At 39.5% G+C, this 14,788-nt stretch overlaps 1 protein-coding gene across 1 annotated transcript; it reads left to right on the forward strand.

The window, feature by feature from the left end:
• Positions 1 to 2,317: 2,317 nt before the first annotated feature.
• LOC137261890 (uncharacterized protein 5-like) lies at positions 2,318 to 13,156 on the forward strand. Its single transcript, XM_067799695.1, has 3 exons — positions 2,318 to 2,396; positions 11,688 to 12,125; positions 12,596 to 13,156. Exons 1-3 carry the CDS (start codon positions 2,348 to 2,350, stop codon positions 12,841 to 12,843), a joined length of 735 nt encoding a protein of 244 aa, XP_067655796.1. The 5' UTR covers positions 2,318 to 2,347; the 3' UTR covers positions 12,844 to 13,156.
• The last annotated feature ends 1,632 nt before the right edge of the window (positions 13,157 to 14,788 follow it).

The following is a 14,788-nucleotide window of genomic DNA, read 5'->3' on the forward strand; positions in this document are numbered from 1 at the left end:
AAAATATTTATGAAACATCAACTCGATCGGATCTTATGTCATAATGAATAGATGTTAACAATTTGTGTAGACCACTGTTAGTGAAGGATGCATACCCCCTTAGTACAGTGTTGATACTAAACCCTTTCAGTAGGAATTTGTCTTAATTCGATGTATTTATTGTATGTGAAGACAAAAAGTATAGCATTTTCGATTGGATGTCCACATAAGCACGAGGAGCTGTGGATGATGTGTCTATCAAACCTATCAGCATTCCAATCACTACAACGGAGCCGTGGCGAGAATGGATACTTGGGCATATTCATAGCCCGTAGTATAGGTCAAAGATAATAGTTTTGTTATTTAGTCTTAATATCAAGTTTTGAATAGGACGTTTTAAACAATATAATGTGACTATAAAAGTTGCTATTCCCGCATGCATCACATTCAGTCTTAAATCAAAGAATTAAAACAATTTCTCGAAAATGACCTACTCATATCGACGTCGCTGGTGCTGTGTTGACCTACTGACCTCTACGTGGACACGAGCACGACACGACATCATACTGATCAATAAGTTCTTAAGGTCACTGTCTCATTCATCCATCACAGTAAGTTAGTGCTACATTGGGAAAATAAATAGAGCTCCTACTTTTACATTACTTTAACCCACCTTGCAGATACAGTCACTAACAATCTGAGTTAATAATTTAAACATGCAATGATAAGTTTTACAAAACACTTAACAAATCTAATTCTTTTAAAAGTGCAATAATTAAACGAGAACTTATATTATTAAAATGATCCTAGTTTTTTTAAATAGGTTCACCAAATTGTAAATTTGCAGGTGTTAGCAAAAAAGGTGTCATCACAAATACATGTCATTGTGACTGTGTGAGTTTAGAGTTACGTCACAGCTGAATCAAAATGGCAGACGACATGACACCACGAAGATTCAATACTGTGTCAGTACTTTTGTCATATATAATAAAACAATTATTGACATCAGTTTGCTTTGGGGAATATCATATGTCTAAGGTCGATAAACCTTTAGACCAACCTCACTAGAAATCAATAATTGTGTAATGGTGTATGGGGAATGTCGAGAAGATGGCGACCTAACATACCATTCTCACGTCTATTTATATAAATATTATTTCAAAATACTGAGAATGCATGAACAGGGTCTACCGAAAAAAAATTACAAAACATCAAATATAAGGTATCTGCTATTTTCGTACGGATTTGGATATGTGTTGCTTTTAAAGCTAATGGTAACGGGTGGCTATGATAGAGGAATTTCGTCAGAGAACTCTGAGAAACTTGAATGAATAGCCTCAGTTGAAGTTCGAAATGTGATGTACACAGATCATTTCAAACAATTATTGAACCTAAGAGATAGTTTTCAAACATTCCAAGCAAGAAAAGTAGAAATACAATTTTCGGATTCAGACTCTCACAGATATGAATCATACTGGCCGCTACATGTCACTGGCAAAACATTTAAGATTTTGCCCTATTTGTGTGGCTGCTATTGAAGGTATATATTTTCTCATACTTATATTTGATGCGTACGTCAAAACAAGAAAAGCGTTTTTACACAAAAATACTTGTGTCACCCTTCTATGGAAACACGTTCAGATTTTATAATCAGTAGACGAATCTGTTCATGTAAAGTAAGCCCTATTTCTAACGCATTCATTGACATTCAGATCTAGAATTTCTTCAGGCAACTAACTGCTAATGTTGCGATCCTTTCCGTTATTTGAACTGTTAGTTACTGTAGTCATAAGCACAGTCTAGTGACAAGAAACTAAAAGATACGAAACTAAAAAAATCACAGTGACTCATGTTTTTTCTGTAACCTCTATTGCTTAAGGTTCATATATCTAATTATAATGTTCATCGCCATACAGTTCCATGTAACGATACTTTGTGTTGTAGTGCGAGATTATGTCTGGATGTATTGCATGTACATTTTTGCTTCAAATTTTATTAAGCTTTCAACTTAAGTATCATTGCCTGTGCTCAATAACGTAGGTATTACAAACAAACTTCGGTCGGAGGATTTGCGTACAATAAACCTTGTATCTTGCAAGATCTTTGAGCAAGAGCATATCTTTAGGATGAGTACTTCCAGGGTATGATTGAAACCCAAAATACAACAAATAATTACAGCAAATACGTCATAGTCCGATCACCTCCTGTAAATGTGCAGATTTAACCGTTGCAAATATAGTGAAAGCCTTATTGAAACCAGCCAGTTGTCGTAGCTTACTAAATATTCATCATATTGAACGGCGTGATGAAGCTGTCAAGCCGTTATTGAGTAGTCGGTAACTGCTGCCTGCAACTCAACAGCGCGGCTATGGATGTTTTCCTGCTAGTTTTGGTGTTTTGGATAGTACATGTAACAGGTAAGAATATGTTTTGTATTGTATGTTGCTTTGACCTAAAAGCAAAATCGTGCAATTTCTTCCCCCAAATAGATCGCAGTGTTTATGAGACTGAGGTAGTTTTGAGTACTCGCGGATGGCCGGGTAGTTTCTTTGGGGGCTCGTACAGTTGGTCAGAGGTGGTGTTGGAGACACGTTGTGGGCAATTAAAACTAATGTAATAATGTATGTATGAATTGTCCGAAGCATTGGTATGTTTTTTTCTTGTATATATTTCAAAACGTTTTACAGGAAAGAGTGAGTAAGCATAGTTACACGCGGCTTTTTCAGCAATATCATGTGAGTGATCTGTTTGATTGGCATTTTAGAAGTTTGTGAGTAATGAGAAAGTAATATTCTTTATGGATAACTACTTCTTTCTTAAACATGATGCGACGTTTCGGTATGGATCCTTATACGGCTGTCAGGGAAGAGTGACAACCGTATAAGAATCCATACCGAAACTTCGCATCATATATGATAAAGAAGTTGTTATTCATAAAGAATCTTACGTTCCCATAATGTAGGGAATCGAACCCCCGACTTCGGCGTGTCGAAAGAACGTTGTAACTGCTGGGCCACCCCACAACCCATACAGAGAAGAAGGGTAGTTTAGAATTAATTGCACTACGTTTTGATGACCAACTGACCCAAATGTTTTGCCTTCAATGGCAAATGTAATGACGTTGACGGTGTGTTTTAAACAAACTGATTAAACTCGACTCCACTTCTTCGTAGTGTATTTGGTAAAAACTGTCCGGAATATGCCTGAATTATCGCTGGTAAGCGAAAAAGCTTTCATGACACTTGCTTTGGTATGTACTGTAATCCTCGTGGTATTATACACTCATCAAAAAAAAAAGAAAAAAAAAAGAAAAACAAGAAAAAATGAAATTCAAAAATAATGCTCATAATTTTGTACACATACGAAAACATTGTATCTGGAATGATTTAGAAGATCATGCTTGACCAAACGCACCCAAGATAATTGTGAATTGTGAACGGTTTTATCAATCAGCATTGTCATGAAGTGCGTGGATGTCATGGAACTGGGTGTCATGGAACACGAATACCAGGCACAATGATTGTTTCTCACGTGCAAAACGTGAGTACAACATGTGACTATTGAGGACCCACATGAATCTCACAATTTCATCCACGATCTTTGCAAGTACTGTACACGAAAATGGGACGTCTGAACGCTGCCGATCGAAATCAGCGGTTGCAAGCTGGTGAATGAGAGAGTGAGGTGGCAAGGATCTTCAACATTCTTCCCAGCACAGTAACTCGATTGTAGGATCTATTTTGTCAAACGAATTCGACAAATGACAGTCCAAGATTAGTAAGACCTAGAGTCACTACACATGCCCAAGATCGGTACATCCGGATAACCCACCTACGTGACTGCCATCGTACCACCCGGGACACAGCACAAGAACAGTTTGGAGCCCGAAGAGTGTCCTATCAGACAATCAGGAACCGTCTCCGAGAAGTAGGAATACGTGCCAAACGTCCAAAAGTTGCCCCCTCCTTGACACGACCACATCTCCTTAGGCGACGTTATGGTAGAGACCGTATCCACAGACGGCGTCATGAACGTTTTGCTCCTAATTGCATAAGACAGGAGGACAGATTCCGTGAAGGAAGTGTTATGGTGTGGTGAGCGATCACATACACCGACCCGATTCGCCGTCCGCACGTCCTTCACCTTGTTGGCCATCAACAGCAGCTCTTTCAACAGGACAACGCCAGGCCTCACACAACACGTGCCATCGTGGACTACATGGCCAATAACAAAATCAGTACCCTCCCGTGGCCCTCCACATCCCCGGATCTAAACCCAGTCGAACACCGTTGGGATCAGATCGATAGACAGGCATGTCGACGTCGTAATCCAGCATAAAATCTAATTCAACAGTTGTTCCACATGCTGCAGGAGGAATGGAGAAGGATTTCACAACAAAACATCCAACAACTGATTCGATTTGTATCCAGGAGGTGTCGGGCAGTGGTAGCAGCTGGAGGTGGTCATACGAGGTACTGACTTCAACACCACCTGCTGGACAGCTGTAATGTCCGTTATGACTGATGTTGTGATGACATATGGACAAGATAGCAGTGCATTGCTCCACAAAATTTTCATTTATGTATCTTTGTTTTCCACTGATCTACACGTCCATGTATAACACCAAATGTTCATTGATATTTGGGTTTTGCGTTTCTTTTTTTTGAAGAGTTTACTGCATAGAAAATGGAAATAAGACGCGTGACATGGATGGATAAAGATGGATGAAGGAGAAAAGACATGTATAATGGACAGAACCTGGAAACAAGTCCCATAGATATCGGAATGTGTAGTCAAAAATGAGTGAGTTTATCTTTATGCCACACTCTGCAATATTCCAGCTATATGACGACGGTCTGTAAATAACCAGGAAATCCAATATTCAACAACATTAACATCGATCTACGCAATCGGAATTAAGATGACATTTGTCAACCAAATAAGCCTGACCACCCGATCCCAAAAGTTGCCTCTTACGACAAGAATGGGTTGCAGAAAATCAATTCTAACCTGTATCTGTATGGGTAGATTGAAATAAGACATGACATTACGGTTAAAGATGGACAAAAGAGGAAGGACATGAACTAATGTATCACGGACGGAACATGCAAACATGCATGTGGTAAAACATGAACCTTTGCCAGCTGGTAAAGAGCTATATCTCACGACTGGTACAAAACGGCGTGATATGAACCATTGTTCCAATCAATCTGCAACGCCCACATCTTATGCACTGCTGCTGTGTAGCTTGGTAAACGTAGAGTGTATCCCTTGGCGTCAACGTTCACGTGGCCCAATTATGTTCTGGACGTGCACCTTGGATGAAAATCCAATAGACACTGTTGGTCATTCCACTATGGAGATCAATAGGGTTTGAAGATACCATATAAAGACATTGTCGACGTATTGGTAACAACAAATGAACACATGAATAGGTATTGAAAGGTGAGGATCCTCCATTTTGTATCCCTTGTGATGAAAGAATAACGGACAAACAGTCTTGCTTGATTGTGTTGATTACTCAATTACGAGTGATAAATATTTTAATGCTAAAACATTAAAAGACAACTGAGTGAAGAGTTATTGTTTGAAGAAATGTATCTCATTCAAAACAATATATTTACAAGGTGATGTATAATATAGGTCGCTAGTATGTGTTTATTAACTGAGACTGATTGCACAGTGGCGCAGTGGGCGGGCTAGCTGAAGCGCGGGGCTAGTGATCCAGCGAGGCTCGGGGTCGGGATCGAGCCCACCGGGATAACGAGTGACCGGGTATAGAAACCTTGGAGTCAACGTTTGTGTGCAGATTCTTTCTGTGTTGTCGCAACCCCTAGTGTACAGTACACAACTCTGTGGACCTAAATGAACCCACGAACCCTGGTATATGACCAGATGGTGGCAACATGAACACCTAGGTGCAAACACCTAGTTGTGGGTACAGCAACGTGCAGTAATCTTGGACAAAGTTCTGCTTCAAAGTGTCACAGTTTACCGAGCTGTAACTTGAGTACCTCGTTAGGAAGACAGAGCCAGGATAAACTCATACTGTGTGAGTGCCTAGTGGCAGCAAGAGCTGTCTACTCTCCAGGGAGTTCAGACTGATAATACGATGTGACGTACAGATTGACATTCAATGATCGAGGGAAACAAATACCAGCGCCTTGCGCAAGCAATAGTTGCATGGATATGTGCGCTAGATAAATATCCTATAATAATAACCATAGCTGTACTGTTGATGGGGCGGTAGTATTGGTAAAATATTGTTTCCTTGAAAGGGAACGTAAGGTCGTTGAAAGGATATTTATATCTACCAATATATGTTATCGGAATATTTGTACAATTTTACTCCTTGTTGAAACCTTTGGCTGAGAGAAAGGTGCAGATCTTGCTGCAAAACCCTGAAGGAGGTAAGGGTATAACATGTCTAGTATTAGCTTGATGATCTACCTCAGCATACTGATGATATTTAGCCCCATGTGATTTTTTTTCGGTATCCTTGAGTAAGTTAATTATTGTTTCCACGACTGGCTTTAAACCATGTTGTGATATGCTGATAGTTATACTGCCGGTTATACTAACGGTTTAAGGTATAGTGACAGTACTGCTTGTTCTAATCACAATATTTTTGAAATATCTTAAATGTCAACTCACACCTGTGGGACTGCATTTGCACGCAGAAGACAACAAATTACAAAACAAATCACGTGCTCTTTGTTTTAAGCAAACCTGTATTTTAGAGCACAATGGTGTAGTAGTTAGCACGCTGGCCTCTAACGGCAAAGGTCCAGGTTTGAATCCCGTGGAAGACACCAATTGTGACCTTGATCTCATACTGTGTTGTGTCCCTGGCTAAGGCTCTTGGTCCACATTGCACTCAGCTGTTTAAAATGGGTACCCGAGAAACGGATGTACGGACCCATACTGTCGCGCTTAGTAGCAGCTTTGAAATTACAATTCCGTCAGAGTAATAATGCAAAGTGAGCATCATTACTGATATTGTTATTTGTGATATTGTATTTCTCGGATTTACTAAAATACTAGTTAATACCTCTTTGACCTTTAGGCCCCGTGAAATCTCATTTGGCAAATACTCGAGTGCGATTGGGATGAACGTAAGGAAGGCTGTAACACGGGTGTTCGTCCTTGCCCGAACCACATGAGATGTACCACAGGAGCCTCACAGCATGTTTTGTTCGATAGTAATGCCCCATTGATCCGGTGTATATATTCGTGTCAGATGTTGTCCCAGTATGATTATCTCTAAGTGCCATTCCGTCATTGTGGAACGACGCCATTGTTGGGCGATCACGACAGCACTCAGTGTAAATGTATGTGCCATACCACTGACACTGACATTGCGACAGTCAAATGGAAACTACTTTATGCTGATTTGTTTAAGTGATGTTGACTCACTAGACCATGAAACTCTAAAGCCCGACTCGACTTATTGGTCAACAAGTTCAGCATGATAAGGTTTCAGTTTTTGATGGCAATAATTATTCAGGTGGAAATCCCTTTTATAGATTTACACTAGCTTTCTCGTCATTCGCTAAAACAACATGTTTACCCTGAGCAATAGAAAGATTAACTGGTGTATTCTACTTTTATGGGTGGTAGGTCAGTTAACTGTTCACGCAGTGTTCATTCTCTCACCGTCTTTTTCATCTGAATCTTTACCTTGTGAAGGGGTGGGGTAGTCGTCACGCTGAAGAGCCGGGTTCGATTTCCCACAATGGGTACTATGTGTGAAGTCCACTACCCTTACGTGTTATAGCTTGAATTTTGCTAAAACGGAGTAAAACGCACCTCACTAGCACTCTTTCACAAGAATCTTTACAATAAGGAACAGGGTAGCCTAGTGGTTGAAGTGTTCGCCCGTCACGAAGACGACCTGGGTTCGATTCTCCATATAAGTACAATATGGTTTCTGCTGTCCTCTAGCATGGCATTACGAGAAGTATTGTAGAAAATCACTTGCTTATTATAACACGATTTGGTCGTTTGGGTTCTCAAAAATAATTGTGTTTTTTTTATTGATTCTATCGGCGTATCACCCTCAAAAACTGCCAAACAAGAAGTCATATGGCGTCTTTGAATGCAACTGCATTAATCTTTTATTATTCCCTTTGTGCTCAGAAAGAGCGAAAATGATTAGGTGAATAATTAATAAACAGTATTCATGGTACAGGACTCCCATTGTTAAGTCATCGAGTCAGACCAATCATGTAATTGAGATCATCATCGATCATATGCATGATGAGATTCTGCGAACCGCATCCAGGTTTAATGACTAACGAATTCCAACCTAGGTTTTCACAATGCAAATGTTGTCACACCCAACTGTTGAGAAATAAAACTAAAGCTGCAGCCACGAACTAATCAACAACATGCAAGGTGGTTTCAACTCTTACTTAATTAGTCAACATTGTACAGTAAAAAGATTTGGAATCACTATCAACAAAGTGTACACAAGGTCAGCTGAAGACTAGTTCAATGGACAATCACTATCATATAACGTAAAGATTAACATTCAGATCTTAATAATACCAGATTATATTAACGTTCAGATCTTAATAATGCCAAATTAGATTGACATTCAGATCTTAATAATGCCAAATTAGATGACAACCTCCATTATTTCCATGAAAAATAACTTGAATGAAACTCTACAAAACCGAGGTGTTCAAGCTGTCACCTAGAAATAAACTTTATATAATCCAGTACACAGTCCCCAAATCTTTTCGGAGGTTCTCTTATCCTTGTAGGTCCATGAGTCAATTCCTGTTGTGCTGCATTGTACCGTCAGTATCTGTTACAGTAAAACTTTTTGAAACATTGGTTGACAACTTGACATCCATGACTGTGTTTCAACCTGTGCATCAATTCCTGACCACCATTCTTTTGTTCTGAGTTACTGTTCACCTCCTCCCTACATGTACACGAAATTGTCAGTTTTTCTCCCTGAAGTGGCAGGTATCTGGATTCAATAAAAAATCCCTTGTCTCTTATACATATAAAAATGCAGAACATGGAAAGAAGAACAATTCCTTTTAACTTTACTTTAATGTCATCTAGCCAGCTTAAATATCTGCCTTAAATCTGCTTGCAACCTGGTGCAAGTGCTGTATCCACTCCGTATGGAAATACTAACTTTCTTTCCTTCTTGGATTCACAAATTATGTATTTTGCTTTCATGTCTCTCCATGTCGACAATCCTACTATCCACATGATGAACCGGAGTCTGTGAGCATTGGTATGTGCACCGTCCCTACCTCATCCTACCATCATGCATTTCCTCTTCACTGACAACAAGTGCATAACTGATGTCTTCCACACAAGACACTTCATCCTTTTCTTGTGAAATTTGTTTAACGGTATCATGTTTTGGCTTACGTCTTCTTGGTTGCCTTCCAAAGCCTGTCTTGCAAGTTTTCTCAAAATGTCCCACAGCTTTGCACCGACGACATGTCCTTCCACTAGCAGGACACTCTCGTGACATATGACCCGTCGTACCACAGCGAAAACATGTCAGGTCTGTTTCCCTTTGCCAGAATACATTCCTTGATTCACAGATCTTTTGGAAGACCCAACAACATTTATTTCATTCCCATAAGGTGGGATGCTGTGTCTATCACCTGGTCCAAAATCAGTTCAGTTTTCTCACGCAACTTCCTCCTCAAAGTCTGAGAAGTACACTTTTCTGTCATCTGGTCATAAATGCTTTCATCCATTTGATGTCACCAAATTCGCAATTCTCCGTTTGCTGTCTCAAACGTGTTGTAAACTGTACCACAGTTTCACTACTTGACTGAGACATGGACCGAACTGCGTGTCTTTCGAAGTGCACATACCTTCCGGGTAAAAAGAGTAGTCATTTAATGTAGTTACCGTTCTGTCATAGGAGTTATTATCAGCTTAACCACGAAGCCCAAGAATAACGAAAATATCTTGAACTTGCATACCAGCTGTATGAAGCAGCAAAGCTTTTCTTCATAATCCCACGCCCGTCTGCTTACAACTCGAAAGCGCGCAGCCAATGTGGTCCTCGGTGTGTTATATCGAAAGTCGACACTTCAAGTGCCAAATGGCACCCAAATTACCTGTCGACATTATAGACTCCAACTACTCGACGCCATTCACATGTTGTTACCACTTAATGTGCTTCCGTTTAAGGCTTTTTGTGTTTCAAAGACAAGAAGACGCGTTCCACGCTCCCACACTTTACTTGTAGGAACATTCCTCTGCCCATGCACAGATACAATTCCGTCGCTCTTCAATAGCGGGAGAATATAACATAAACCGGACCATACCGGGCAATAAAGATATTGTCCATTTGTCTACCTATAGCTGAAACACACTACAGTGCCTCAAAATATTTGAAAGAGCGTCATGCGCATACGTTGTTTGTAAAGTGACGTGTGAAGTCTGGCGCAAACAGTGAGAAAAATAATATATTCCTGTATGCGAGCAAAGTGAGCAAAGTTTGGCGAAATACATCCCCCACTTCCGTTCGAAATAATTTTTATGTCAAATTACTATATTGCCAACATATTTGCCCCCATTGCACCTGCCAGCTTCCGGTTCAACGTAGTGAAAGAACAAGATAAGCAGAAATTAAAAGGAAATACATTAAAATGTTACCATTAAACGGTTGAAGAGTAAGTATCGTATCTGCCGTCTTTATTGTTGGTGTTCCGTCTTACTCCCGAAGTTGGGTCGAACTCCCGATGACAAAACTTCAGCACAAGGCATTCACGCTTCATTTATTCTGAGAAGGTTTAACTGTACACGGTAATTGGCTGCAAGGAAACAACAGGCAGAGAGATAAACTCCGTTGACTACTATTGACCTTACAGATGATCTAAAAATAGAATTTGGAGACGATAGCGTAATCTTACTTACAAAGAGATGACAAAACTCAGATATTACATTCATTTCAAAGCTTTAACAGAGTCTACGAACAATGCCTTGAGTACCTCGACTATTGCCTGCGATCTGTTATATTTGACAACTCTTGAGTTGTGTGAAAACTCGATGGGGCACGATTGCGCTTCTACACGTTACATAAACCAGGCTACATTAGATCGTTCCTGCATTCCGCTACAAATATTCGTGTGTACATCCTAAAAAGTCATAAGTATCTTTGGAACCGAACAGTTGGAATTTCCATATCCGTACATCAGATGTATTGTATAAAGAACCACTTCTGACGTAGAGGGTGAATGAAAGTAAGGGAGATACATCATTAATGGTTAATCAGGACGACGATTGTCATCTGCGAACATATGGCGTACATGTGATTCAGCAAATACATTTGTAGTTAACTCCCCTGTTCTTATCGCGCAGATGTTGTTTGAGTGAGTGAGTTAAAGTTTGAAGACACATCGGCAATATTCCAACCATGTCGTGACTAAAACTAGTTCTAAATTCATAATACATAAATATGACATGAAAACCCTGTCGACGAATGGCAGTAAAACCACTGGATTATCAAAGACTGAGTTAAAACTAGTTAGCAGATATCCTTAAAAGGAGAATGTTGTATGAGACTCGCCAATAAAAAGGAAAATAAATTCGTCTACAATCTCGACTTCATTACCAGGTGCAGTAAATGCGGGTTCCGTGCATAAAACAAATAAAACAACATGCACTCACGAACACACACACGTACAAATTGGTCACGAATTATCTCTTTCACTTTTCAGATTCTCAAATGGTAATATTTTCAACTCCAACAACTCATACCTACCACTCGCTATTCGATCATGGTATTAAACGAAGACACCACGACTTCTTCACGTTTAAAGTGAAAGCCTGTGGGGACGCCCATGTAGCCTTGCAGACAAACTACCAGAATTCAAACCTCCAGATGTACGAAATCGTTCTGGGTGGTTGGAGCAACACCAGGTCAGTGATCAGGCGATGTGCCCAATGTACCATACTGACATCTTACCAAGGAACCATGGTGTCCTGTTCTCAGTACAAACAGTTCTGGACGAGTTTTGTGGATGGCACAATTAAAGCAGGAAGAGGTGGCACAGTGGGTCAAGACGAGATCCTTTCTTACACAGATCCTGATCCACACACCATCAACTACTTTGCTGCTGCCACAGGATTCGGTTCGTCAGGGGAGTGGATATTTGGTAAGATTAATGAAATTGAGATAAACGTCATATGTAAACTACGTGATTGAGTCCTGTATAGTTTGATATAAGTAGAATACTATTGGCCTAAAGTGATCGTGGAGTCTGATTTGACCACAAGCTTCAAATGCATGTCTGTCGTTTAACACATCCCTCAGCAATTCTTCAATTATATGACAGTTATCCGTTTATTATCGAATCTGAACCAGAAAATCATTGACAGCCAGTTATGTATCAACCGAGTCAGTGAGTCTGACAGCCATGTCCCGTTAAAGCATTAGTTGTGGAAGACTAATTGTAACCCGGATCTTCACGGGTCAGCTTTCGAGGTAACAGTTTCACAGAAACACATTTGTGACAACTGTTGCGGTTTAACTGTTGTCAGATGTATTTCTCTTTGGTCATATATTTAGTGGTGATTAAAACGAACCATGTTACGATGGCAATAACGCAATGTCTTCTTGTTGCAGACTTCTGTGAGCCCAATCTGTTATTTAAGCTCCTCCAGAACAACTCCAAATATGACGGGGGGACGACTACAGATTCCAAGACAGTTCAGTCAAGAGCTCATTGTTCGATCACGTGTTTCTCCAACATCTGGTGTCAGGGGTTCAGTCATGACACGTCCACGAACACTTGCAACATGTTTGATGATATTCCAGCAACAACAGCCCTCACCTCTGCAGCGGGTTGGACTACGTTGGTGGTTTTCAAGTGAATATTTCTTTCAAACGCTGTACTGTGTTCACAAGCCTCTATACCCAATCCGATGGATTTTAAGTGGGAAACGAATTAAACCAACATCTGTCGAGCAATTTCGACAGCTGTTTCGTCATATATGCCAAATGGAATTAAAACAGAAACTCAATGACGTCAACTCTCTGTGACGAATGTGACGTTAAGAGTAACACTTTTTATCCAGTCCTGATATAAGTGCCTTTTAAAATACTTTCTCCCCCATGTCGATCTCTAATCTATTTACCCAGACATCTAAAGGGAAATTCAGTGTGACCCCAACAAAGAAAAACAAATGTGGGACAATTATGATTAGTATAACAAATTAATTAGGTTTTAAAACAGATGCAAATTAGTGTAAATGTAATGTCAGCGCGCCATGTGGTGGCAGCATAGATATTCAACGGTACTGAAATTTTGAAGTTAGAAAAAGTGTATTCTAATATGTTTCTCTGAAAGATAATATTACTTGACGATATTATATATACTTTTGCATTACGTCAATCTGTATTCACGCCATGTCCCCTCGTAATCAATCGTACTTTGTACAAGATATCAGGATGCATGTCATAGCTTAGAACAATTTTTTAGAACTTAAGATTGCTAATCCTATTTACCTAGTGGCAACTGCTGTCACTATTACAAAATAAACATTCAGAAGAAGTGATCTTCACACCAACAGTGATTTCATCTAAGGCTGGATAATTATCTAAGGTCGCAGACTTCAGCTGACTCTGAGGAGCTTTAAAACATAGTAATACGCACACCGCGACAGACATTGGATAGTAATATGTTCATGACAACTAATTACAGTTAAATCACACTGTTTTGAACGTTTTCAGAATACCAAGGCAACAATGTTAAAGAAGACATTACCTTAGTATATCAAACCCAATTTGGGAAAAGAATATTTGATAATGAAGAGGACTGCCTTAAATATATTCCAAAATAATATTTCGGAATTATGGTACAAAAAACCGTGCTGTTTGCTGTAAATAATACCGATAGGTAAGCATCATTGGGAGACATACTTGACAAAGTCAGTAATGGCCGCTCCAGCTAACAGCTAGTAATTCATCATTAAAACTGTAGTCTTTGCCTTTAGCATGTTGTAGCAAGTTTCCTCCCCAACCAGATACGACAATAAAGAAATATTGGTACATGCCAGAAATATACCTGATTTGGTGCCAGCATTAGATTTATTCTATTGAAAAATTGACTCACAAACCTATCTCCACCGAAATTACTCTTGGCTTCCTTACAAGACATTACAATCTTAATCCAATATCTTGACAAATAACTCCGTGATACATGTTACATAACTCGTTTTATACATACTTAACTTTTTGGGCAGGTTGTGACTGACGGGTGTTCGCGGTAGTACAGGACTGGTGTCCTCACGGAGTTTCATTCATCCATTCTTTATAATAAACACTATTTTCCCCTTTACATCAAACGGAATTTGTTTCTGAGGACGGCCGAGAGTGGGTATTTATTTGCACTGACGTTCTATTTTCAGTTCATGAATCATACATGTTCCAGAATCCATGTTCCGATTTAGAACAATGTTTCCAGACATCTATATTTAAACGATTTAAACAGAAAATATCAATAGACGTTATGAAACAGGTTATTACAATGGCAATACTCAGTAGGAGGTAGTGAAAAAAGTTCGATGGCAAATACAATGGTAGAATGTAATGTTATAGAAATCGTAATGTCAATAAGATATCAGTAGTGATATTGTTCACTTTGTCTTAGCTATGGTTAAATACACAAAATAGGCCTAGACTTGTCTACATACCCTCTAGAAACTACAATCGATATTGTACTAGATCATGGCTGCTTTAAACGAATCCAGTCTTGATTTCAAAAGCATCAAAATGATGTAGCTACCGGTACCACTGTTTACATTACATAATAGTACG

Source organism: Haliotis asinina, chromosome 14 (genome assembly GCF_037392515.1).
Source record: "Haliotis asinina isolate JCU_RB_2024 chromosome 14, JCU_Hal_asi_v2, whole genome shotgun sequence".
Taxonomy (NCBI): Eukaryota; Metazoa; Mollusca; class Gastropoda; order Lepetellida; family Haliotidae; genus Haliotis; species Haliotis asinina.

Coding starts and splice junctions, on each gene's coding strand:
- LOC137261890 (XM_067799695.1), top strand. CDS start 2,348: ATGGATGTTTTCCTGCTAGTTTTGGTGTTTTGGATAGTACATGTAACA. Junction 2,397..11,687: donor TTGGATAGTACATGTAACAG/GTAAGAATATGT, acceptor TTCACTTTTCAG/ATTCTCAAATGGTAATATTT. Junction 12,126..12,595: donor GTCAGGGGAGTGGATATTTG/GTAAGATTAATG, acceptor TTCTTGTTGCAG/ACTTCTGTGAGCCCAATCTG.